Source organism: Calonectris borealis, chromosome 10 (genome assembly GCF_964195595.1).
Source record: "Calonectris borealis chromosome 10, bCalBor7.hap1.2, whole genome shotgun sequence".
Classification (NCBI taxonomy): domain Eukaryota; kingdom Metazoa; phylum Chordata; class Aves; order Procellariiformes; family Procellariidae; genus Calonectris; species Calonectris borealis.
The window spans coordinates 12,956,796-12,983,871 of NC_134321.1; the positions used below are offsets into that span (position 1 = coordinate 12,956,796).

At 58.5% G+C, this 27,076-nt stretch overlaps 1 protein-coding gene across 1 annotated transcript in view; it reads right to left on the bottom strand.

The window, feature by feature from the left end:
• The window catches only part of PLXNA1 (plexin A1), a 106,569-nt gene that overhangs the window by 35,275 nt on the left and 44,218 nt on the right, over positions 1-27,076 (bottom strand). The window contains exons 8-11 of the mRNA XM_075158888.1: positions 18,713-18,827; positions 12,575-12,775; positions 3,193-3,289; positions 2,704-2,894 (exon numbers count right to left, since the gene is read on the bottom strand). Of these exons, the coding sequence (XP_075014989.1) occupies positions 2,704-2,894; positions 3,193-3,289; positions 12,575-12,775; positions 18,713-18,827 (604 nt within the window). The remainder of the gene's footprint in view (positions 1-2,703; positions 2,895-3,192; positions 3,290-12,574; positions 12,776-18,712; positions 18,828-27,076) is intronic.

Here is a 27,076-nt window from a genome sequence, read left to right on the forward strand (position 1 = left end):
TGCACACTCCGGCTGGGACCGGGGACAGGGCTGGGTCGCCGGTGACACCGAGCCCTCCTCTGCTCGTGCTCCTGCGGCGCTGGCAGAGATCCCCTCCAGCACCGGGAGGCACCTCTGCCAGCGCTGCGCCCAGCGCCTGGACAGGCTCACGCTACGGCCACGCTCACGCCGCGACCAAGCACGTGCGAGCTCTTTGCATTCTTAGCAAATCTGGGCGGCTGCAACCCGGGGGCCTGAGCCAGCTGGAGCCGCCTCCTCCTCCTCCTTTCCCTCCTCCTCCTCACACAGGGCTAGTCCTGGATGCCACCCCCGCAGCGAGGAAAGGCAGACGAGCTGAGGGTGGAAAACATGCAGCAGTGGGCATTGTCCACATCCCCAGCCCCGATGGGCCGCACAGAGCTGGGGACCGTTTCTGCAGGGCCCCACCGCAGCCATCTCCTCTCTGGGGTTAACCACCATCCTCCGGATTCGCACCGGACTGATCACCTTCAGCACGCTCCAAGGGGGGCAGCCGGCCCCCCCTGCACACAGGCAGAGCTGGGACCAGCCCCCAGAGCCCCGGCTCCCGCCGAGGCAGCCCCAACTCACAATTTACATAGCAACAAAACCCTCCGGGGCTGCGGGGAACCGCTGTTTGCCTAAACCGAGCTCAGGTCCTGCCCAAGTCCAGGATCGGGGCTCATTATGGCAGTTGCAGCCAGCACCAGGTTGGGTCTTCCCCCTAAATCGAGCTCCAAGGCGGCTGGCAAGAAGCGGCTGTTTGTTTGGTGTTTCTAAATGAGTGTTAAAAGCTGCTCTGGCGCATTACATTCCTCCTCCGTGGCAAAGCTGACAAGGGCCACGCGTTCAGGGAAACAAGCCCAGGAATGAAATGACATCATTGGCGGGGAGGTCACGGCTAAACAAGGCGCACGGGAGGAGGGAGCTGGCCAGGAGAGCGGGGGCTGCCCCAGCCTCCCCTTTCCCCCCTCCACCTACAAACCCCCGGCCCTGACAAACACCGACACTCTTCTGCTAATTGGTTTCACAGGGTCCTTTTGCATCAACAAGCAAACGACTCCAGTGGGCGCAAGCAGTGGGCTCGCTGCCGGCTCCGGCGGCCACAGCAGGGCCAGGAGGTGCCGAGGCTGAGGGGTTCCCCCTTCCCAGGGGAAGGGATATCGCTCTGAGGGTCACAGCCAGCACCGGGCAGGACCCCCGTGAGGTTTGGAGGGGGCTTGTCCTTACCACTGAGCGATGGGTGAGTGATTCTTCACCCATGGTCATCTCCCAGCCAGCCAAGCCCCACCACCTGTGAAGACACCTGCACCTGGCTAGCTGGGTTGGAAGGAGGCTCCAGGTCCTCCCAGAATCACTGTAGGAGACTCCTCTTTTCCCCCACCACTCCATGCCGCCCTCTCCACGCCACGCTGCTCTCTGGACCATTTCCAAGCCTGTCCACAGCCCAGGGTGTGGGACAGGGGTTGTGGGAAGCAGCAGGCAACGGGCAGGCTGCTGGAGGAGCATCACACCAACAGCTACACACATCCACACCGACTGCCAGCTCCCAGGGCACTAACTCAGAGCGGCACCAATGTCAAGCCCACCTGCTAACAGATCTGCTTCTGCTGCACCTGCAATTACTGCAAAATTTCAGGATGATTCAGGGCAGGAGAGCTGCTACCGAGGCTGGATACCACCAACTGCTGGGAAACTGCTGTGAGCTGTGTGCACGTGGATGCCTGCAGCCCTGGCCACACGAGCACAAGAGGACAGGGCACAGCCTTCAGCGAGGCCACTCCGGGCATGACCTGGCCACCACAGTCTCCACTCCCACCATGCCCAGGGGTCCAATTTTGGGAATTCAGCCTGAGCATGGTGGGAAGCCAGCGGGGATGGAGAGCCCTGCAGCCCCACACACAACAGTGGAACTCCTTGTAGGGATGCATGCTCTGGGGCTCGACCCTGCTCCCCCCAGGGAATGGATCCCTTCTCCTGCCAGCACTCCGCCAGCCCCAGGCAACTCTCAGCAGGCAGTACTTCTTGCAGGCAGGGCTCTTTGCAGGCAGGGACATGCCCGGGAGAGGGGGCACCCCCCTCTCCCCGCGCGGCTGCCACCCTGCCCACCGCAGTACCAGTGCCCTGTGAGAGGCAGGCGGTGCTGGGGAAGGCACGATTCTTATTTCCAGCTTCCATCAGATAAGGCACTGAAACCCAAACAGATCAGATCCTGCGCTAAGACTCCAGTAATTAACACCGGCGAGGCCCGGCCAGCCGTGGGTAAACAGAAGGTATCCAGCAGAAATACCCACCAGTCCCTCCTCATGCACTTGGAGCCCAGCCCAACAGGCGTGTGAACATTAATATACTCAATCTTACTAAACGAAGGTCATAAAAGCTGTCAGGGAAGGGAGATGATGAACTACCAGCACGCATGGTGACAAGAGGAGGAGCAAAGCGGAGCTGCAGCTTTCCTGGGATCCTCCAGCCCTGCGCAGGAGGAGCGGTGGGAATCTTGGAGACGGGCCAGAAAGCCCTGTGCACGGGGGTGGTGGAGAGAGGATTTTAGCCTTGGAAATGAAAGTGGCGACAAGAGATGCTCAGTCCTAAACACCAAGTAGATCTGGCTGCTTTGAGGTGCCACCAGAGAACCCCATCCCCATCTTCCATCTCGCATCCCAGTCCCCCGGCACAGGACATCACCGCCCATCCGTCCCCGCGTACCTTGGTGATCTTGGGGTCGGTGCAGCGGCTGTTGCCACTGCTGGCGTGCATCCAGCTGCTCTCGTAGGCCAGGCAGTGCTGCCGCAGCGAGCAGCGCCTCTCCGACACGCACCAGCCGCACTCGAAGCGCGGGTCGGCCTTGAGGCACAGACCGCAGCTCTCCCGCAGGGCCGAGCACTTGTACAGGTGGGCTGCAATGGCAGAAGGAGCGTGGGGGTCAGCACGGTCCCCCCAGCCCGCAGGCACAGGGTTTTGGGGAGGAGGGCACCCACTCTCACCCTCTCCCACTGCATGCATGCCACCAGCTCTCCCAAAGATTCTTGGAGAAAAGCCTCTTGTTTAGAAACCCATCTGATCGATGCAGCCGGAGCATTGCTCCCTCCCCCAAGGCACTGGTGCAAACTGCGGTTGGGGTGGGGGAGAGGGGTGGGCTGGAGGCTGTGGGGGGCACCAGGCTGCTTTCCCACCCCCGTCCCATCCCTCACTCACCCTGGATGTTCTGGGGGTTGTCGATGACAAAGTTCCCGTTCCAGACCACAGACAAGTTGACCGGCAGGTCGCTGATGTCGTTCCCTTCGTAGAAATACTGCAGGAGGGCACAGAAGGAGGCAGAGCCCATTAATCGGTGAGGCGAAACGCCCCAGTGAGGGGCACGGAGAGGCATATGACCCTGTTATGTGGATGTCTCCCATCAACCCAGAGGAGAGGGAAGGGGGTCTGGTTCGCACTCGCTGGCTAGGAACAGACAGGTCTAACAGCCACTGGTCAAAGCATCGGACACAGCACGTGCAAACCAGTAGGCTGGACTCGCAAAAAAAGATAAATAAGCAAAATAGAGGGTTTCTAAATCTAAATAGACCCAAAACCCATTAACCCAAAGGTCTGAAGCTGCTGCTGCTGGGAGAGAAGGAAACAGATGGTGTCTCTGCGGCACACACGTACCTCTCCCCGCCAGGCACCCGAGCCCTCCCCCATGTCCTCCCCACTCCAGGGACGCTCAGTCGGATGTTTGGGATCAGGTTTGGGATGAGGTTTGGGATCACGCTCGTCACTAGTGAATCTTGAGGAGGACAGGCTGGGCACATGGAAGGAGCGGATTCGGTAGAGCCACCCCCGGACACCCGGTGGGAGGATGTCCCGCGTGGTCCCCTCCAGCCCCATCACCCATAACACAATGCTAGAAAGCCATGGCCGTGCAGCCATGGGTGGGACAGAGCCAGGCGCCAGCCTGCTGCCACACCAACCCTCAGAAAAGTCTTGGGAGAGCATCCCTTCCCTCCCCTCCCCACGCCGCCTCCACACCGCACCCCCAGCCACCCCACTCCCAGCCCCACGCTATGCTTGGCCATCAACTATACTCTGCTCCCGAACCGGCATCACCACCCCAATCCCCCAAGCTCCCATGCAGGGAGGTGACACCGGGGGATCCCACCCCCCAGCTCCAGGGGACCCCAAACTCAGGCCCCAGCACCCGCTGCTCTCCAGATGTACTCACGTCCATTCCTCCTTCCAGCCCAGCCAGCACCTCCTCCCCACCCAAACCCCTCTCCCCTGCCTCAAATCCCGAGCCCCAGCCCCGGCAGCCCCATCAATATTCCCCGCACAGCCCCTGCACGCAGGCAGAGAGGGTGATCGATACGGAGGCAGGAAGGCAGTCGGAACCATCCCTGACAGCTAATGACCTCCTTCGGCAAGAGATTCCCCGCTCCTCGCCCAAGAAAATGACAGGCGTGTCAGGAGAGATTAAATGAATGATTCATGGGTTGCCGGAGTTTGTTAGGGAGCGGCGGACGCGCCTGCAGCAGCTCACCCGGCCGCGGGCTGGCCGCAGCCCTGCCACTACCTCCAGCCGGCCCGAGCATCAACTTTCGCAGCCCTGGTGCCTGGTGAGGAGTTGGCCTCAGCATCTCCTCCAGCACTGCCCCAGCTGCTGCGCCACAGAGCGTGCTTGTCCCTGTCAGCACCAGGGACCACTCCGGTGGGTCTGCTCTGCTCGACCCCCTCCACAGGAGGCAGGGACATGGCCCACAGGAGAAGCCAGCGTGCCCAGGTGGCTGCAGGAAGCAAGAGATGTTGGGTCCTTCTCGCCTCACCATCAAAGCTGGTCTCTCCCAGCCAAGCAGCATCACCAGCCACAGTCCAGCATCAGACACAGCACCAAAATGGAGCACACGCCCCATGTGAGACGTGGCTACAGCAACGCACCCCTCCCTCGACCCTACGAGGTGCAAATGAGAAGCCAAGCCTGGTCCTCGGTTACACCTCCACAGCTTTTGGCTAGTGGTCCTATGTCCAGGGGCCACCCCACCCAAACGCAGGCTGGAGGACCTCAAAATGCAGCCCCCCCTGCAGAGGAAGGCTGCTGCTGATCAACTGTATGCAGCAGTTCCAAGGCATCAGACATCCAACTGCAAACTCAACCCTTTCTTGAGCTCCCAAGAGTTCCACCACCACCTCCCCTCTACATCACCCCCCACCATGCACAAGACACAGCACCTTTTGTGGTGTTTGCTCAGAAGACCTTCAGCCACATCTCCACCAGGCATCATCTACAACAAGGGCCTCTCAGCAACATCCCTATCACCAGGCCTGGGAAGATGGAGTCAGAACCGGGCTGGGAGTCCAGACCTGTTCACCTTCCCCTATCCTACACCCACCCGAGGACATCCCCAACAGGACCATGATGAGGAGCTGGCCAGACCCGCAGCAGCGAGCAGAGACCATCCCCTGGCAGCAGGAGGGAGCACGTGCTGGGGAGGGCGGCGGCGGCACCGGAGCAGAATTTAGCTGTGACGAGCCACGTGGCAGCGTAAGTGAAATTGGCATTTTCAATTTGTACTCTGACATGTCTCATTTGGGGCCCTGGCATCTCGGGAAGGCATCCAGCCTGCAGCTGTCCAAAACACTTATTTGCATCTCTCTGCCCCGGCTGCTTTTGGAAATTAGTTCTTCTGGGAGGTGGGTTGGAGGAAGAAGAATAGGGGGAGAGGGAGGGAGAGCATTAACTCTTCATGCACCAGCTCCGAGACAGCACATACACAAGAGACAGTGTCCCTCTGGGAAAGGACAGGGACAAGCCACGGTGCTGAGGATGCTGTATTTGCCACGGCATGGAACTGGAGCGGATGGTGGGTCGCTGCTTCAGCAGCCGGGAGCGCAGGGCTGCGCGGACGGAGGCAGCAGGCAGGAGCAGGAGTTGCGGTCCTGGCTGGCGTTCGCGGTGTGGGATCACCCAGGGAATGCGGATAACAGTGAAAATCGTGTCCTCGGCGTCAGTGTGTTCATCAGCAGGGTGTCACCTGCCCTGCAGAGACAGAGCGGGCCCGCAGCTTGGATGCCATTACCTGTCCCTGTAGGATGCTGGAGCTGGAGCAGCGGCTCAGCTGCATGCAGGCAGGAGCTGCGGCTGCAGGGGCTCAGGGCTCAGCCTCCTAGGACACCGAGATCCATCAGACCCCTCTCTAATTTCCAAAGCACCTCTTATTTTGAAAGACATTCTCAAAAGACCTTCCTGCAGCTACTCTTGCTGTAACGCGGGCAGGAAGGTGCCCTCTCCACCCACGGGCACGGCCTCAGTCGGGAGGCAGCAGCAGCCCGGCCGCGGCAGCTGAGCAAAGCAGCAGCCGCTTTCCGGCCCTGAAGGCCCCACAACCGGTGCGGATCAGGCCGGGGGATGCTTACAAGTCTGTACATCCCATGGGATCCAGACAAGAACCCACGGGCAGCCAGCAGGTCCCATCACGCTGGCTCCTCCCTGCTTCCAGCTAACACGATGCTAAACATCCATTAAACACTTAACTGTTATTAACTTCCCAGTTAATCAATTGCTGTGGCTGGCAGCGATCTGGGATGAGCCGCGGGAGGGGAGAGGAGGCCAGGGTGGGTGTGAGCAGGGGGATGCACCTACCCAGGCAGCCCTGCTAGGAGACCACCTACAAAGGCGCCGGGACTGTGCCGAAGGATGATGCGGCACGGTGGCTGCTGCGAGGACGAGTTATGGAAAAGGGACATTTGCTCAGGCACAGCCCTGAGAGCAAACCAACGGCACCCAGAGGAGAGAAGCGTGCTCGCGCAGCACGGCCCACAGAAGGGGATGAGAGAAAAGATGTCATCGAGTGAGTCAGCAACAGAGACGTGGCTCCTTACCTAACCCAGCCAGCCTTTCCGTCCCTCTCTGGAAGAGCCTACAAGGTGAGCGTGGAAGGGCCGACGGAGGACGCGCCAGCCCTACCGACCTGGATACAGCTATTCCCAGCAAGGTCTCCTTCCGCAGGGATGCGGTTCAGGCAAGAGGACTCCTCGCCCAGCTTTTCTCAAGGCTCTTCACCCAAAACTGATCTCAGGCATCTTCCCAAGTAACAGCCGACAACCTCGTGTGCTTCTCACGGCTCCGATTCTCACACCCGCCCCATCCCGCCATGGGGGATGCCCACCGGCCCGGCACGCTGCAAGGGCTGCGGGTGCCACCTCCCCTGAAGGTCCCACCTTTGGTTCTAGCAAGCCCACTGCTCACCTGCCCGCTGGCAGCGATGGGCACCGAGAGCCGTCCAGCTGCCCTTGGGGTGAGGGAGTCAGCGCTCACAGGCAGCCACGCTCCCAGGGGACAGAGCCGGAGCCAGCAAGGGGGCACCCCAAGTCCGGGGGTGGATCGCACTGAGATGCACTTCGGGATGCTCCTGCAAGCGCCGTGCCAACTAGCAAAAGCACTAGCCCTTCCCAGCCCAAGCGAGGCAGGGCAGCCCCAAGGCCATCACACCCCTTGCCAGGCATCCATCCCACTCCAGCCACAACCTGCACAGCCCGGCCGGTGAAGGAAGGAAGGGAGGGACCCCGCTCCCCAAGGAAGGCAGCGGAGGGGCCGCTCCCCTGCCCGCTGCGAGCAAACCCACACATCCAAATTTCCCTTGCAACCCCCCTCCCTCTCACATGCACCATCCCCCTGGGCTGCATTTCTGGAGAAGTGCTTGGGCTGCAGCTGTGTCCTATTTTTCTGTAGTTGATGACCTCAACTCCTTCCCCGCACTACGGGGACGGCAGTAATGTACATCGCGTCTCGCCAGGGCTCAACTGCAATTCATCATTATTTTATCTGCTGGAATTTAATTGGATCCTATCAAACTCTCCTGATACTCCCTTTTCACTTTAAACACTGCTGCAGGAAAGATAAATGTAGGCACCGCTAGGACGGAGAGCACGGCTTTGTTGGCAAACGGTGCTGGGGTTGTGGGCTCCAATCCTGTTTCCCTCTCCATGGCTGGTTAATTAGAGATACATATACTGGAGGTGCACGGCGCTCAGAACAGGGCATGTGTGTATGATTTATGTTCCTCTATAAATACACCCTAGGCCTAGTAAAATACCGTCATCCACACAACAGCACAACTTGATGCTAACGCTTGGCCTCTGATTCTGAATCTCCTTTTGCTCTTTTCACATAAATCTCCTCCTTTCCTCCCCCATCACACACAAGCTTCTTCGCCTGGATTCCTTCTGCCCGAAATTCGGCAGTGTGTAAGTGAGAACCCGAGACCCTGGAAATACGTCAGAGCAACACCCAGGCTCCACCACAATAAAAAAAATACCCAGAAAACATAAATCCACCAGGTCTTGCCAGCACCCCCACCTGGGGGTGGGCATCCCGGCCTCAGCATCCGCGCTGGGTACCACTCACGTGCCCACCCTGCCAGCCCGGCTTGCTCTGCACCCGCATCACTTTGTCATGGGAATAAGCCGCTCCTGGGTGAACATCCCGACCCGAGCCTGGCCGGAGGGGAACAACCTCCAGAGCCACAGCCGAAATGGCTGGGCAGGGTGCGCTGCCCCCGTGCCAGGAGGGATCGGCGAGGAAGGAGCCAAAAGGGAGTCAGGGAGGCGACACAGCTGCTCCTCACCACGCGGGGCTTTGGTTAAAAGGAAAGGGAAATAATTGAGGCGTGAGGCTTAATTTAAAGTGCTGAGATGACAAACTCAAATGCTCATGGAAAGGAGATCAGGGGTTCTTCCTATTTTTATATTTAAAGGGAAAGAGCAGCTCTGGGGCTATTTCAGCCTTAAGAGGAACATTGTGGAGAGAAAAAGCCAAACCCTTGGCAGCAAGAAACACCTGTAATCATTTTGCCAAGGCCAGGACTAAATCAGATGAAGTCCAGTGTTACAAGCAATAGTGCGGATTCGGGACTGTGGTACTTTCCAACAGCAAAACTGTTTATTTTTTGCAGCAACTGGAAGGATGAGCCCCGTTTAGGGATGCCAGATGGGAAAGAATGGGCAAAGGCAGGGACGCTTGGAAAATGAAACTCAGTAGCGTTATCTGCACCATTAAGAGACAGGTGACCATTTCTCCATCCTCCGCTGCAAGAAGCAAGCCTGGAAATGTCTGCCTCTAGAAGATTTAAAGTAACCAATTAACAGAAAACTAGTTTACTGGCAAAGAATTTATTTGCTTAGTTAGGCTTGTCTTTCCTTTTTGATTCTTTACAATGCATGCGGAAAACCTTTAGGGTTGCTTTCCCTTTGACGAGCTGAAAGAGGCCGAAGCGAGGAGGCAGAAAAGTGTTTTTTCTGTTTGCTTTTTGCCCTGGGATGCATGGGGAACACCAGGCCTGGTCTCCCTTGAGTTTGCTGAAGATCTATTGGGTGTCTTAAATGATGTTTATAGTCGACACTCAAACCTTAATGAATGGACTGCTGAATATTCAACCAAGATGTCTTTTCTTCAAAGTGCTAACAAGTCATTGGAGTTTGACAAGCACTAAAAATAAACAAAAGACAAAGAGTTTTAAGCGGGCTTGACTTATTATCCCTTCCATTCACCAGCGATTCAGGAAAGCATCCCTAATTCCGCAGAGTAATTAACCTCTTGTTTAGATCCCATTGAACTCCTGGAAACAAAGTGTGCTTTAATGCCTTCCCTAGGCGAGGACATCTATTCCTCACTTGCTGGCTGGGAGGATGTCATCCTTTCCTTATTTTCCCACTCACCAGTGTCCTCCACACCAAGCAAGACCCAAAATCCTAACCCAAAGCATGAATCACAACGGAAGAACCCGGCGGGTCATGGGTGGGTGACTGTGCAGGAGCCTGAAGTGCTATCAACCAGCCAGATGGACTGCAAAAAAGAGACAGGGAGGAGACATGCATCACAGAAGTGTGAATCTGAATCTCCCACACCATAACGCAGCCTGGCTAAATGCCCTCAAATGTTAAAGCAGGTGAGCAGACCCTGAAAGCAACACAGCTTTTTTCAAGCCAAACCTCTCTTCTTCCTTCTGTGAAGCCACCCTGCTCCTGAAAGCCAAGTCTCCTGCCTGAGACCGCAGCCCCATGGAGCTGCTGCAACCGGCTCCCATGCCCACGCAGCCCGCAACACCTCCCATGCATTCGCTGGCCGATTTGTTTTGCTTTCCGGGCACCCCTGGCAATTTTCAAGTCAAACGTCCACCACTGTCAGCCCAGAAGGTGTCAGTCACCTCAGCTCTGCATGGGGACCATATGGCAGGCAGGCACGCCTCAAGCTGTCCCACCCCTTTGGAGAAGAGCTGCAGAGGCTGTGCAGCTCGTGACACCAGTGCTGGCAGCCACGGCACCCCTTGGGAAACACAGGCGATGGTTTTTATTTCTCCCTCTCCCTCCTGGTCTGCAAGTTGAAACTTACTGGGGAGAAATGAGTCCAAATGATTCAGACCCCCTCTCCGAGCCCCACCTCCGTTAGGTAAAGGCTCCGCTCTGGCGCAGGCACCTCTCCCCCGACACCCTGCAGGAGCCATCAGGCTGCACCGTGCAGCCACGCCGCTTCTCCGTAGGGAGCATCCTGCAGCATACACCATCCCAAACTGCTTTTGAATGAACTAAGCCAAACCGCACACTAAAGAATTGGGCAAGAGAGAGCTGCCGGCTCCGCCAGCTGCAGGCAGAGGAGACCTGGCAGGAGGCTGGGCTGGCCGAGGGGCTCTGGCCAGGCAAGGGCAGGGCTCACAAGACTTCCCATACCCTGGGCAGACGTGGTTTTGGCTCCTGGCTGCTCACACGGCTCTGCGCCTGGCCCCCGCAGGCTGGGCTCTCTCTTTGGGACAAAGAGGCCCCATTTCTTCCACCCTTTGCAATGGGGCAATGGTTCCTCCAGCCCGTTTCCAGCCGCAGGTGCTCCGGCAGTGGGGCCAGGCACGGGCACATTGCAGAACAGCCCTCAGACAACCAAGCAGGTACCTGGTGTAACCGGCCTCCTGCCAGGACAAGGCCGGCTCGGCTGACCCCCAAGAAACCTCCCACGTGGCTGCGATGGAGACAGAGCAGCCAAGCTTGGCTACCAGCAGCAATGAGACCCCAGCGAAGGGAACACACACATCCATCATGTTCCCCTCAAAGCACTAACACTGAACCGTGCCGGCGACAAGCAAGACTGGGTCCGGGGGCAGATCCACGTGGTGAAGCCCTGGTGAGGGTCATGATCAACACCAGGGACAAGCAGCCAAGCCAGCTCCGCCGGGCAGCGCTCCACCTGGCTTCTTTTCTTCCCCGAACGCAGCAGCAAGACGACAAACCTTTGCTTAAGCTGCCTCGCTAATGGCTTCTTGCAGCAGAGCCCTGCAGGCACCGCTCTGGTCCTGCGCCTCCCCGCAGCCTGCACTTTGTGCCGCTGCCTGCACTCGCCTCCGGGCCAAGGACAGATCCACCGACAATGTTTCCAGCCAGCAGCTCAGGACAGGGAGCATTTCTGCTCCTCGCAAACTGCGTGTCGCCAAGAAAGAGCCCCGGCAGCACGGCATCCCCCCGGCACTGCCGCCCAGGGCAGGAGGCAGCGGCTCGGGATGCTCCTCCTGCCAAAAGGCTCCGCAGCCCTGGGAGCGCAGGAGGAGGGAGGGAGCCAGGGCTCATCTTCAATGGCCTCTAAATGTCACTCCTGCCACCAAAGGACAAGAGAGCAGGGATCGGCGCTGGTGTTAGGCTGCAAATGAGCTTTCACAGTGTGAGTGATGGAAAACAAATTTTAAAAGGATTAAATGGGAGGGAGAAGGGAGGAGCTGGCTCCATGCAGATGAGGGTGGGTCGGTGCAGAGCCCAGCGGGGCAGTCGAGGAGCTGAGCAAGACCAGTTCCGGGGGGGGCTATTAACACCCTGGGTGGGTTTGCTCGTGGGCTTGGTGCTCCCTGCACAGGATTGCTGCACAGCAAGGGGCACACACACAGCTCACCAAGGGGCTGCAAAACACCCTCTCGCTTAGGGATAAGGCAACCGGAGAGAGCCGAGCAGGCAGAGCTGCCTGCAGGAGAGAGCTTAAGTGACAGAGCTGCAGGGAGCAAGGACAGAGAGGCAGGGAGCGATGCACCAGCAGGGCCGGGATGGAGGGCAGGCAGGCAGGGGGATGAGGTAGGTGCCGGTCGGAGCTGGGGATGGACAGGGGCTGCAGGGGAAGTGCTCACGGGGCTGGCAGGCACGGCTGCACGTAGGGGAGTGTGCGCAGCGGGACACAGAGGTGTTAGCTCGATCCTGCCTGAAAAGTGGGATGGCTTGGTGTCAGAGGGAAGCAAGAGCAGGCAGAGGGGAGGGGGAGGCAAAGCTCCGGCACGCCCGGGCCAGCTGGCTCCAGCCCAGGCAACTTTCTTCAGCTTTCCAAAGCCAGTTTCCCTGGAAATGCTCCTAAAGCCTGGCGGCTCCCCCAGGGCGGATCTGGCGTTGATCCTATCCAGAACGACCCCGGGCAGCAGCCTCCCCGTGCACCTGGTGGAAGCCGGGGGGAGCCCATCCCGCACCCCATGAACGCGAGAAACCCCCGTTACCTGTCCACGGGAGGACAAACCTGGCCATGCAATGAGCCAGGAAGGAACGAGCAGCCTGCAAACGAAGCACACGCCAAGGCGAGCCGCGCACTCACCGAGGTGTTCTGGCACTGGATGCTGGTGCTGTTGAAGCGCAGGGCGGTGACGCGGGTGGTGCTGCCGGGGATGTGGAAGATGCACTCGTAGTTGCGCTGGCCAGACTGTGGCTGGGGCAGGTTCTTGGCCGTCAGGGTGATAGGTTTCACGACACCCACGGGGATGTAGATTTGGGTGGAGGGCAGGATCTGGGGGCAGTCCTGCAAGGGGAACAAGGGACAGCCGATGAGAGGGGAACACCACGCAGCCTCCCCCAGCACCCCCGGGACCCCACCTTGGCTCGCAGGCTGGGGAACATGCTGCAAAAATACCACCTTGAGCACACTAAATCCTTATGTGCAGCCAACCCCAAACCAGCATCTCATGGCTGCTCAGACCAAAGCCCTGAAGACAGGAAAGGAGAGCACAGAGGAATCTGGTGGCAGGGCAGTGGGGTGTTTTCCACAGCTCGGGTTGATCCAGGCAGGAGGTGGGAAGAGGATTCATCTGGCACCACGACGGCAGCACATTTGGGCAAAATGACTGGTAACGAGATGGGCTTTAATGCCATCATTGCAGTCAGTAGGTTTCAGAGTTAACACCCACTGGGCTGTGCATTGTCAGGCTATCCTCTCAGCCCTCCTGTTTCCCTTACAGCCTCCATCCCCCTTCCTTCATGAGTGGGCAGAAAAGCCTTTTCTCCCTTTGATACTGCAACGTGCTTCTGCAGTGTTGCAGAGAACCTGCTCTGCAGTGAATTTTGCTGCTGCTGCTTCTATCAGCGGCCAGCTGAAAAAAGCGTCACCCCAACCAGCCTGGCTGCAGGCTGCCCAGAAGACAGCGCCTCCGGCCAGGGGATGACGGTGAGTTCAAGCCGGGGAGGAAGGCGAAGGCAAGGGCAAGGGGCTTGGCACCATCCTGCCAGCCCCCCACGCTCCCCGGGGAAGGAGCCATCGGGAGGGCAAAGCACTCGACTTTTAATAGCCGCAGGCTCCCAGCTGCTCCGAGGGAGCCTTGTGAGCACAGCACAGGGGAGCGGGAGGGAGCAAAAATAAATGAGCTCAGGCAGCAAAACAGCTCTGCGGCCCCGGCGGGTGCCACTTCAGTAACAACAGCCTGATGCAATCCCACGCCGGCCTTGCCGAGCCTGGCGGAGGCCTCGCACCTATGGCAGTGACTCCTGGAAGCGTCGGCTTGAAATAACGTCAAGGGGGAATAACATGTGCTGAAACGAGCTGCTCCAAAAACAGGAACAGCGGCAGCAGCACCGGGGGTGGACGCAGCCGCCCTCCTGCTCTCACAAGGCTGCTGACGGCCCCGGCGCGGCTGCGGGAGCAGCTCTCGCCTCAAGGCCACCGGTAGCCACGTGTGGCCAGCGCTACCCAGCTGCCTCCTGCCGCCCCGTAGCGAGCCGGGCCGGACCCTGCGCAGCACCGGGCTTTATCTCAGCCGGTTGGATTAATCTAACTTTCAAATGATGCAGAGAAACGAACAAGAAATTGATTCATTTAGCAAATAGTGACAGAAAACCCCAGCTGGTTTTTCTCTGTTTCCTGTTCTTCGCAAGCCTGTATTCCCCAAAAGCGCATTTTTTAAGGGAAGAAACTATTTATCCACAAAACATGCTAAACAAAACGAAAGCGGTAAGGAACAGCGGTGCCAGCCCCAACCCGGAGATGGGGATGGGGCTAGGACAGTCTGGGGACCCTCGGCGCTGCTCTGCCACCTCCCTGCGCCGTATCACGGCTGCCCCTCTGCAAAGCGGGGCTGAAGTTGCCTCCCCTTTCAGAATCAGCTCAGGGCTCACAGCGGGGAGACGCCGTGTGCCCGCTGCCATTTATAATGAGCAATCCCCACCGCTGCAAGGCAGTCACTCCCCACCGGCTCAGGACCAGCTCAGAAGTGCTGATGGATGGAGATGTCCACCTTCTGCTTGATCCCCCTCCGCATTGCTGGGGGACCCCGCGGGTGGCACACACCTTCCCCACGGGGCACGCACATGCTCGGCGAGGATTAGCTCCCGTCTCACTCTCCAACACCTCCACCTCCTTATTTTTCCATAATTATTGCTGCCAGCCCGGCCAGGGCAGTGGGTAAATCCATGCCACCCCAGCTGGACTCCCCAGGGATGCTCACAAGACTGGTACACAGGGAGCATGGCAGGCCCGTGCGTCCCTCTCCCTGCGCAGGCAGGCAGGCTCGTTTTGCTGACTCGCGGTTTGAGCCGGAGCCGAGTCCCCCCGCAACATCACATGCTCCGCATCTGCCGGCAGAAGTGTCTCATCCAGCAAAAATGTCAGCCTGCGCCCAAACAGGAAGCACCTGGTGCTGGCGGGCGCCCGGGGTGCCCGGAGGGGTGGGGGCACTGGGACAACTCATTTCCCCTACAAGCAATTCCAACCGCTGACAAAACTCACTCCGGCACTGCCCAGCACTTACATCCCTTGGGAACGCTCTGCACAGCCCACGGAGCTCCCCGTCCTGCCAAAAACAGCCCCCCCTGCAGAGCCTCGGCTCCCAGGAGCGGGGAGCTACGAAGGGATGGGACAAGCGGAAAAGCAAGACCCCAACACACACATTCCCAAACACTGCGCAACTCAGATTTTCTCTGTTAAAACCGTTTTTCTAGCTGGATGAGAACATGACAAGGGTGTCCAGGTTTGCTCGGAAAAGCGAGAGCTTTAGAATCACGCTGCAAATGTTGCAGTTTGGGTTTTTCTGGCAGCTCCCAGCTCCAGCTGCAAGGCTGTGCCATCAGCGGAGATGGGGATGAAGGCAGTCTGGGGCTGGCTTTTGGGCGTCCCTCACAAAGTCCTCGGCCATTCCCACTGGTGGGGGAATGAAGAACAAACACAAGCTGAACCTGCTTAGATTGAACCAACACGCTAGGTCCCCGCAGGCCAGGACCCTTTCACCCTCTGCAGCAGCTCTGCATCAGCACGCAGCAAGGACTGTCGCAAGAGAGCAGCTTTTTGAGATGGGAGAATCCAGCATCCATCACCGATCACCCCGCGGCCACTGCTGGGCACCACGAGCGGGGACAAGCAAACAGCAGCCTGAGCTGCTTCATCACCCCTTCTCCACCCTTGAACCCCAGAGCAAGCCACAGAGGAGGGCGATCTCCGGAGCCCAGGGTTCAAAGCCACCGCAGCCAGCGGGCAGGGACATCCTTCCTGCTGCCGCTGTTCCCAGGCACATTTACGTGAGTGGTGGCTCCTACCCACGCCCCATTCCTGCCCCGCCACCCCCCAGAAATCCATGCAAACACCCCCAGCAAGCCCGAGACAGAGCGCCGTGGGTCACTCTTTGCATTTTCCGACAAAACAGCCGCTTTCCCACCCGGGAAACCATGGTGAACCACCCGTGGGAACCATCAGAGATGGAGTTAAGTGCTGCTGTTAACCCCGTCCCTGCCTCTCCTGACCAGTGCCCGCCCCACTCCAACCAACGCAGACAGACCAAATCCTGCTTAAAATAACCCTCCCAGTTAGACATCCTCCCACAGAGGGGAAGGGGCTGGACGTCCACCATTAACTTGCCCACCAGGGCCATGGGCTGGCACCGAGTCCCCCTCACCCGCACTGCCCTGCTGGGGACCGGGACTGGCTGGGGATGGGGACGGGATGTCTCATCCCAGCCCGGACATGCAGCCCACAGCAGCAGCTGGTCTGAGGGTGTCTCACCACCCCCACCGGGAACTGCTGGGGCCACACCAACGTGCAAACAGGCTGAGCCAGGCGCTCCAAACCTCAAGCCAGGCACCACTCCAGGTCCCAGTGTGGCCAGAAAGGTCTGCCGGGGGACAGCCTGCCTGTGCGCAGGAGTGACACAAGTTCCCAAGCAGCTGGTCCGTGGGAGAGCTGCACGCGTCCCAAAGACAACACCCCGGGGGGGTACAGACAGATGCTTTTGGGTTCACCCGGCAGGGAAGGGGGAAAAGCCCAGCAGTCCCCCCTGTGCCCTTGGTGAGGGGAACGGGCAGATGAGAGCCCCGGGCTCCAGTGGTCTGGACACCACGTGTTGCATTTGCAGAAGCAACGCCAGGGCGGGCTGGAAGTGTGACCTCAAGAGCAGGCTTCTAGGATGCCTGGGACAGGCCAATCCCTTGCCGGATTTCTTCAGGGCCCAAGCTGGGAGAAAACAGCTTTTTCTCATCTTTTCATGTTACCAAATCCCCTGTCGTGTGGGGCCGCTGGGCTGGGCTTGTTCTGGCCCCTAAATCACATGCTCGAGTACCCATGAGCACGGTGCAACCCCCGTGCATTTGGATGATACCTCCAGGGAGGTGAGCGATGGTGCCAGAGCCCAGAGTTTGGCCATTTCATGGAAGGGGTGATGGAAAGCCACCGCTGCGCCATCCGCGAGGCACGGAGCGCTGGCGGCGGGGCCGCGGCACAGCCCAGGCAGCTGCACGCTCGCCGGCGGTGCGGGGGCAGGAGGGGCTGTTTGACAAGCAGAGTCTCGCTCCTGGCGCTCGTCTGTTGCCGTGCAGAAATGGCAAGCGCCAACCCTGCCTGCCCATGCGTGGGAGCGATGGTTGGGCTTTTCCGTCTCTCCCGATGCACTTGGCTGAGAAGCAGCTTCACTCAGTTCCACACCCGGAATAAGGATCATGATGAGAGCCCAGCACAGCCCTGTGCAGGAACACCACCATCTTCTGCAAGTCTACCTGCTCCTGAAGACCACAGAGGCTCCAAACTGCACCCAAGTATGCTCTCTTTGCAGGTTGAAAAGTCCAGATGTTCCCCTGTAAACACAGCAGCTCCCCTGGGAGAGGCAGCAGGACCAGGTGCTCTGGTTTTCCACAGGGAAGTGGTGGGTTGATCTTGGCTGGATGCCGGGCACCCAGCGCCCAGTCAAGGTTGACCCACCCCAAGGGAGCAGGGAAGCCATGCAGGGCTTAGCGCCAGTATGCGGGAAGATGCTCCTCCATCCATCCCATCCCCGGCACAAGGGCAATGGTGCTACTGGTGGCTGGGCAATGGTTGAGTAATGGTCCAGCTCTCCTGTCCTCTTCTGGAGGGCTTTAGCTCCTCAAGTGATGAGAGAGGCAGAGGGGAGGAAGAGGTAAAAATGAATTGGGGCATCTTCAATGCAGACGGATCCGTCTGACTCCACACATGCTCCCAGCCCAGCACGGAAGCAAGGGGACACAGGGAGGACAACAGCCCTGATCTATAAGGACACCCAGGAGCCCACAGGTCCTCACCGAGGATGAGGACAGACCTCGGAAGACACAAATTACAGGGGATGGAGATTCACTGCTCCTCCCGAGCAGAGAGATGCAGAGGCAGGCTTCCTCTCAGTGCCAGCCAGGGCAGCAAAGACCTTCATGGACATCTCGGCTGCTTGCCTTCACACATGGTCTGTGAAGCGGAGACAAGCCTTTCTTATTCACTTCTGCTCTTGGGAACCAAACTTTATCCGAGATGATTTGAGCAAACGCTTTCTCCAGGACAACGTCCACGTGAGCCATTCCCACGAGGACAGCACATGGCTTTGCTCCCAGCAGCAACCATCAGGCAGCAGGACCCTGCCCTCCGCCGGCAACTGGAAACCTAGGTAAGTCCAACCAGAGCCCCGTTCCAGGACAAGGACAGGGGAGAAACTCTCCTCCCCAAAACTCTCTCTTCCGGACCCGAATCAGCATTTACTGTAGAGCCAGCAGTTGCTGGCCAGACATCCAGACCCACCCAAACAGCCAGCAATGCCACCACAGGCTGGGGACGCCAGGACCTCCTGCGAACACCCTGCCAGTGACAGGTTTCCCCGGTGGGTGGCACGGATGCTGAAAACAAGTTGTTCTGCAATGACAGTTCAAGCTTGCTCCCTTCAAAAACATCAAAGGAAAGATGCTTTAGCGTCTCTGCCTTTGTTTTTCCCTTCGTTCAGCCTAAAGTGCTCTTGGCTGCACCTGGCTTCCCGAGCAGCCTCTCCACAGCGGCACTCCTCAGCCGACACAGCCTCTCCCACCGGCACGCGGTCCCGGCAGCGCTTCCCACTCCTCCCTCACTGCTTTCCAGGCAGCCCCAGCACCCCAGGCAAGGAGGTGGGAAAGGCTTCCAACGCAGTTTGTCCTCTTCTAAACCCTTCCCCGTAGGGCAAGGGATCGTGACAGGACCAGGACAGGAGAGGGGGGCTGGCTCGCGGTGCCTTACCTCGGAGAGCTTGACGCGTCCCTCCAGGAAGGAGCAGTCGGCGGCATTGTGGGTGCAGATGTGGCGGTACTTGCACCAGTGGCAGGGGAAGGAGCCGTTCACGCAGGACAGGCAGCTGCAGAGAGAGAGAAGCGGGCAGGGTTAGGGCAATGGCAAGGCAGGGTCCACCGGGGCACTTCTCGGGATGCTTCTGTGGGACAGCATCCACAGCTCATCCTATACCTCTCACCCCTCATGCACGGGGCGAGGGCTCCGCGCCGGCAGGCTGGGAGGGGAGATGCCTGCACACCCTGGAGCCCCAGGCTTTGCCCACGGCAGGGCGAGGGGAAACGGCCTGTCCGGCACCGCAGGGGTTGTCCCCAGCCAGGCCAGCCACGCTCCCTCCTCCGCTTGGCAAGCTGACCCTGCCTGCCCCGCTCCTGGGGTGCAGCCGAGCTCCAGACTTTGGGAGCTTTATTTGGGTTCGCTGAAAGGCGGTTTTAGCAAGAGGCGGCAGAACAAGGGCTCTGCACCGCGGGGGAATGGGGGAGAAAGGGCCAGATTAATGCACGCTCATTGAGAGGAAAATTATAACTGGCGAAAGGTTGGGTCAGATTAACATTTCGGGACTGTAGTGCCTTTCAGCTGCTCACAATAGGTTGTGTGTGACCCCCTCCCTCGGCCCCCCTCGTCCTCAGCCCTCCACGGCCGCGCGTGCGTGTGTGTGTGTGTGCGCTTCCACCCCCTCCCTCCAGCCCGCGACGTTTCCGTCTCTCCGCAGCCTCCTCTCCGGGCTCTTTGTGCGGTGGGATGGCGCGTGCCCCCCTCTCCCCGCCTCTCCTGGGGATGCCGGGGGCACCCGGGGATGTCAGGAGCCCCGTGCTCTGCTCTGTTACCCTCTTCCCAAAGAAATGAGCCCCAGGGACCTGGTGCCTCTTCCCCACGCAGGAGGGGACATACAGAGTCCCCTCCTTGTGCAACCATCCACACGAGTGGCACCTCAGCAGCCTGTCCCCTTGCTACCCCCCCACAAAAGCACGCCCTCCCAGTACCATGAGGCACCCCTGTTTGCAAGCACAGGGGATCCCGCAGAGCCCCCCGGCCGGAGGGCAGCTTTCGGCGCCCTCACCCTCTGAGTATGGAAGGGGCTGAGTCCTCCCTGCCACGCTGTCCCGGGGCAGCGGCGAGGTCCCACATTAATGCAGCAAGCCTTCACGGGGCAGGTCTGCACCAGGCATGCCCTGTGCAGCCCCAGCTGCCCTCCCAAGGAGGAGACAGGAGAGCTGCTGAAGCATAAGCTCGAAGGCAAGAAAAAGAATCAGCCTGGTTTAAAAAAAAAAAAAAAAGGCAAAAAAAAAAAAGCAGCAGCACCATTTTTCTCCCTAGAAGACTCATACCTGCTCTCAGTGATCCTAGCACGAACAGGATCAGGCCCAAAGCAATTATATTTAAACAAAGGGAGGATCTTCCCCTGAACACAGCTCTGGCAGGAGGCAGGCAGCCCTGCCCAGCCTGATCCCACTCCTAAATCACATTCTACCTCTCTGCCTCTACCCCCTGGGAAACAACAGGGAAAACACAGCATCGTCATGCGAGGCGGCAGAAGGAAAATCTTCCTGGAGAGGCAGATCCTCGGGTGGCAGGGCCTGGCATGCCGAATCCCTGGCCCTCTGGCAGACTTGTCACTTTGGAGGTGTGGGGACAGCGGGCAGTGCGGGGTGCGGGCAGCGCGGGGTGCGGGCAGCGCGGGGTGCAAACGCACACCTAGGGCTTCGCAGGGCCACCGCTCCCTGCCCGCCCTGGGGTTTCACACACCATTACATATACAGCAAGAGCTTCCCAAATCCATGCGCACACACTAAGGAAATATTTAATTAAGCTGCTTGCAAAGGGGGCTGGAAGTCATTTCCATGTTTCGCTCACATTTTCACTTCCAAATGAACAGCCCTTTTAGCTTTACCCACAAATATGCTAATTGAGATGCTCCTTATGCAAATATATGCAATTTTATTTCAGCTGCAGAGATTCAACTTAAAAGCAGAGCCGTAGCCTCCTATCTCTGGTTGCTTTGACGGAGGGAGGTGCAGAGGGTGGGGGGAGAGGGGGACACAAACAAAGAGAAAGGACGGCTCCTGCCCTCCTGATAAGGGCTCAAGCAGCGCCCGGCGGGCAGGCAAATCCAAGATGCAGAGGCAGCTGAGCAGGTAAAGCACAGGTTAATCCTCACGGAATTAGAGCACCCACAGAGAGGTCATGTAAGAGAGGAGCGTGGTCCAAGCAGTTGCAAGGCACGCACTGGGCACAACCACCAACCCTCCCATGACATCGGCCCTCCGCAAAGGAGAAATTTTCCAGCCACCAGGTCTTTCAGGGTCTGCAAGAAGACTCCCCAGTCCCCTCTCCACCACCTCGCGAGGCACCTCAAAGCAGTCAGGTGAAGCACCTGGCGCAGCCCTGCCCCGGGCACCCCGGCACCCAGAGCTGCAGCTCCACTCCGCAGTTCTTCAGGGCCAAAACCAGATTTTTGCTATTTCGGGACCCTCCTCACCTGAAGGTCTCCTTTCCCATTCAACTACTGCAGGTCCCAGCTGGTCTCCTGATCAAAGGACCTAAAGCATCTCAGGTTATCCTCCACGTACACCCCGAGGTGCATGCTTCCCCCCCTCCTACTTCGGCCCCCCCGGCTGTTTCTAACTTAACTGAGCCATTTCTAAAGCCCCATCCTCGAAGATGGTTTTCTCACTCTCCCTTCTGCCGAGGTTCTCCATCTGCCATAAGGACATCAAACGCCACCATAAGAGCACTCACCGCCACACGTCTTGCTCCACAGCATCTCTGCTGCATTTAGAGCCTGTCTGGGTCAGCACCCCCCGGCTGGCCAAAGACTCTGTAACGGGGCGAGCAAGTCAGTGCCCGGGTGCCGGTAACGCGGTGAAACCCCATTTCCAGCCTGCCTCGGTCCTGCCAGCCTCGGCAAGTCCGTTTGACCGCCCCAGCTCCCTGCAAAGTTGCCCAAAACCCAGGGCAAGAGCCGAGGCAGGGCTCCCCGGCTGCAGGTCAGGCTGGGCGGCACGGCCGGGGCCGTACCCCCGGTGTGCCCGTGTGCCGCTGCTGTCTGTTCCCAGCGCAGAGCAGGTTGCTCGGCAGCATGATGCCATCTGTGCCGTCTCTCTCCTTCCCACGGTCAGGCACTCTTCCCTCATCACTTCTTGCCTAAGAGGCTTTCATCACTCCTGATAATTAGAGGGAGGCTCTCCTTCATGTGTTGAAGTGCCCCCCTTCCCCGAAGCGTGCCGGGAGTGCGAGAAGCCCAGCCAGGCAGAAAACCGAGGCTGGGGGTGCAGCGCAGACACGGACACACAGCTTGCTCCCCATCTGCCTCCTCCCGAGCCCTGCCAGGGGCCAGGCGGAGAAGCCCAGGCTGGGCAGGGGGAAGGGGGACAGACCCGCCGGCAGTGTCCTCTTCCCTCCCAACGTCCTCGTGCAAGAGGAGTGGCACCAACCTCAGACCCGCATTTCAGGATCACTCTGTGCACAAAGTGCCCCATTCCAAAAACAAGTCCGGGCTCGCTGCCTGCCTGCAACCTCCTCCAGAAAGAGCAGGCAGCCCTGCAGGCAGCAGGGCAGTTCTGCCCACCTCTGAGTAACCCAGGGGCAAGGCCGGAGCCTCCCCGCAGCCTCCACGCCTGTCCCCGACCCACTACACAGCTGGGTCAAGACCTCTGGATGTTGCTCCCCTCCACTTTCCAAACCCATCCCAAACTTGCTGAGGCCATGGTAGGGAAACACCTGACATGGCTGCAGAAAAGCAGCGGTGTGGAGAGGGCAGCAGGACAATGAAGGAGCATCTCAGAGCTGGGTGCATCTCCAGGGTGAGTGCAGGGCCACAAGCATCGCTTCAGGGGTGGCTTTGGGGACCGACTCCTCACTGGGCGCGCGGGCAGCTCTGAAGGCATCTCCGGCCGCCACAGCGAGGTCACAGCTGTCTCCACGCCTGATCCGAAGCGATGCTGCAGCTGATGGGAAGCCAGCGGCGCCGGATCCGGGCTCCTCGCTCACTCTCTTTCCCGCGCTCCCAGCCCCAGGCATGCCGCGCTCGGGGGATGAGCCCACTCCCTTCCCTGATCTCCGGCCCGAAGGAGTCCAGAGCTCTTCAGCGCGCTGAGCGGGCAAGGCAGAAAACAAAACCAGCGTTCACAGGGGTGAGATAAGCCTGAGCAGCAAACGCGAGAGGGACAGGGGGTGCAAGTGTTGCACACGCGCGTGTATGCACACACTGAGGCTATTTCCACGGAGCAGCGCGTTCCTGGAGGAAGGACATGGAGCGAAGGGCAGGGAGGAGGGACGAGGGCAAGTTCAACAGCACCAAGAGCAGAGCAGGGGAGGTCCATTGAGAAGGGAAATTATAAACACGGTGCTGATGGAAACAGCATCTGCGCATTCACAGCACAGCCCGCCTGCGAGCCCCCCGACAGCTCCTCAGACCTCCTCTTGGCAAGGAGGATGCATCCTTAGCAAATACTCAGCTCCAGCGCAGCCTGCATCTGGAGCAGCAGCTGTCAGGGGTGAGGGGCTGAACTGCAGTGCTTTGGGCTTTATATCTATCTCTCTGCCCCAGGGAGGGGGGTAAACCCTGAAGAGCAGTGGGTCAGTGCCCCCCAAGCCCCTAGACGGACCTACGAGCAGTCCTGCCCTTACCGACTGGTGCCCAGACCCAAAGCCAGGAGAGCCACAGGGCGGGAGATCAGCTCTCGCCTCCCTTCATCCCTGCCCATCTCAATCCGTTTCTGCCCTTCCTTTCATGCCAGCCCGATGCTTTTCCACCCCTGCTGGGTTTTGCCAAGGGCCCTACTCTCAGGGTAGGGGTTGGGCACGCAGACCTGCTGCAGGGTGGTCCAGGGCTGGCTGGAGGATGCAGAATCAGGCCCTGATTTTTAAGATGGCCAGAAACATGTAATTCACTTGAAACACCTTCAGCCGCCTCCCCTCACTGAAACACAACACCAGGCTGCACCAGCCCTCCTCCTTCACGACAAACATGACATAAACCAGGTTATCCCGAGCGGTCTCTGGGGCCATCCTACAGGATTTTCCACCTGCCCCAGCGCAGGAGTACGCAGGGATCCGTTACTGCCTCGCAGCTCAGCCGTGCCGACTCAGATACACTCACTCTACCGCTTGCAGCCATCTGTCCATGTCTTCGAAAAGAAAGCATCTGTAAGCATCTGGAAACAAGCAGCGCTGGGCCAGCGGAGAAGCAGCCGCGCTGTGTGCGGGCAGCCCGGGACGTGGCCAGCCAGAAGGGCTGCAGCAAGGAGCCCAGCGGCACGAGGGCTGGCATCATCCCACGGGTGCCACTGGGTGCCTCGGCCACCAGAGCAGCCCAGCCCTGCTCCCAGCCCCCGGGGCCATGCATTAAAATCCCATTTACTTAATGGAGGCTTATAGGGAAAGCCTGCCCTGTGGGACAGGGTGACGGCAGAGTCACATCTCTCTGGCCAGGAGGAGCTAGAGCCACTTGGCACCTCTGCCCCTTGCTCCAGCCTCAGAGAAATTCAACACCCTGCCACTGATGGGACCCAGGTGCCACAACCGTCACTGCAGCCAGGCACAACCACGAGGCTGGTACCATCACGACCACCTCCCAGAGAGGAGACACAGCGCGGGCACGCACCAGCACAGTTTCCAGGCTGCTCAGATCCCTTCTCAGCATCAGACCTGCTGACCTGTGATTTTCCGCCTCTCCAAAAAGCCAAACCACAGAAGAAGTCCTCCCATTTTCCAGAGGAGAAATCCAGAGAGCAAACACGGATATAGTGGGAAGAAATACATCTTGGTATTCCCTGGAATTGCTCGCTGGCTTTCCATGAGGATTCCCCACTCGCCCACCTCACAGCGAGCGCGGGCTCTGCCGGAGGCAGGCAGGGAGCCTGGTGTTACGTCTTTATCTTGAAAAGGGACTCATTTCCCCACGAATGCTTTGAAGAGGGAGTTTAACGCTGACAAAGACGACCTCAACATCTGCCTGCGCACGCGCTGGACACGGGCTGATTCATTAGACGATCAAAGGCGCCGAGCAGTCTTTAAATGCCTGCGCTTGATCAATGCCCCATAGGAAACCCCCAAGGGAACCCTCCCCGGTCCCCGCCATAGGGTTTTCCATCCCGTCCTCCACCGCAGGAACCACAGTCTGTCCCCAGGAGCTGAGCCTGTGTGGGCAGCCCTGTTCCCCCCTCCATGGGCTGGCAGCAATCCTCAGCCACCCACGTCCCCCTTTGCAAAGGACCCATTTTTCTGTATCGACCTCCAGGTTTCCACTCCCCTGTTCGATGCATCTCTCACAGCTCAGCCAGAAACATCTCCTGCCTGATATGCAAACCTTCACGAGCAAGATGCCCAGAAGATGCCACTGCCTGGAAACGCCTGCTCGAGCCTCCCAGGAGCCCCGAGGCTGCCAAGGTGCAGTACACCAAGCTGGGTCCCCAGAAGCTTGCCAGGTGACCCTGCTGGAGCAAGGAATGGAGCCCCAGAGAGGGTGCGAGTCCCAGACCAGGGGTTCTAGGGACCCCGCACAGAGAAGTACCCCAGGAGCCAGTGATGCTGGTCTGTGATGGGGACAGTCCCGTCGCACCAGGTGACTCTATAAAGCCCTGCAATAACAGACGGGACAGCAACAGGGCTCCACCTGGAAGGCGTCCCCTTGGCCTTGACCGTCACAAGCCAAATATAGGGGCAGCACAACCTCCTCTGTACCCCTCCTTCCCTGTAGAAGTGGTTAGACATATCTTCCCTTTTGCAACCCCTCCCTGGACCAGGCTGGTTCCAGCAGTCCTTGAAAACGCATGGGAAGAAGAGTTTTGCAGGGCGGTGGGAAACAAGAGAGCCGGGATGCTCGCACAGCAGCAGGGTCAGCCCCACAGCCTGCGAAACGGCTTTAGCGGCGTGATTTGCTGCTGCCTTTCCAGGCATCTGCTGAAAATAAGAAGGGTCAGCCCCTCCCCTGTGTACACGGTGGAGCTGTGTTGGTTTCCCTGGAGCTACCCCAGCTTACATGGGCGAAGAGCTGCCTTATAATCCTCCAACCTCACCACAGCCATCTGAAAAATCTCACCTAAACATTTCGTCCTCAGCTGAGAAATGATTCAACACGCAGGCCTCTGGCTCCCAACTAAGCAAAGTCGCCCAAATATAAAAAGAAAATGTAATGCACAGTGATCAGAGATCTCCACAGGAAAAACATTAGCCTCGTGGAAAAGCATATTGTTCCTAATACAGAATTTATCAGGCTGACATATAGATTTTCCTCCACAAAATATGAAACCTGGATCTGAAAGGCTATTAACTCCGAAGAGATCCATTAAAGACGCCTGTCTGCAAATGGTATTTAAAAGTATTGCATCATCCTAGGTATTGTCATGCTCTTTGGCTACAGGTCACATAGTTAAAACTGCCTCCAAACCCTAAAATTCTTGACGTAAAGAAAATAATAATAATAATGTTCACCAGCCTAGAACACGGACTTTTCTATCAGCTCCAACCCGAGCCCATAAATATTAATGCTACCATAATTAGCCTTTTTAAATAATGCATCCAAAATTAAACATCAACGCAGTAATAAATCAGTCAGGGCTCTTTGTTGTAGGTTTGTTGGGGGGAGTTGGTGGTTTTTTTTTCCCCTCCTGTGTCAGGCACATAAAATAAAATGCCAATTCCCTCACCACCTCTTCCCGCTGGACCAAAATGCTGGAGCCCCGATTGGACCGAATCCGATGCCATTTGTACTTAAAAGTCTTCTTTCTTTCATTTAGGAAAATAAAAGTCACATCTGCTTTTTGATTTGCAAAATAATGACATGCAGCCAGCCTGAGCCAAAGCTGAGCTAATGTTATTGAAACCACACGACGTGAAGGGAGACAAAGCTCATCTCGGGAGTCAAGGTGAGGGAGAAAGTCAAGTTTGCAAACTCTCTCCTCCCTCGCCGGCGCTGCGCTCCCAGGAGCCGAGACCCGCTGCCCGTGCAAAGAGCGGGCAGGGCAGAAATCCCAGCGATGCATGAGGTTTGCAAGGGCTCTCCTCTGACACATCCCCCTCGGAGCTCGCTGCAGGTACCCAGCCGGGGCACCTGCATCCCACCTGCTTTTCCCTAATCAAAGAGGAAAACCCAGCTCGTGTGCCGAACAGGCTTTGGAGGAGCCATCTGCAGCAGAGCCCCCAAGCCAGCTTAGACACTTTGCAAACAGCCGTCCAAAGGAGATCACTCTGCATTTGCTTATCTATAATTACTGATCAGCCGGAGCACCACCATCCATGGGAAGTTTCTGGCAGGGTAATGAAATCGCTCGCATTCTTGAGCTCCAAATTCTTTGCCCAAACACACCCCAGCAT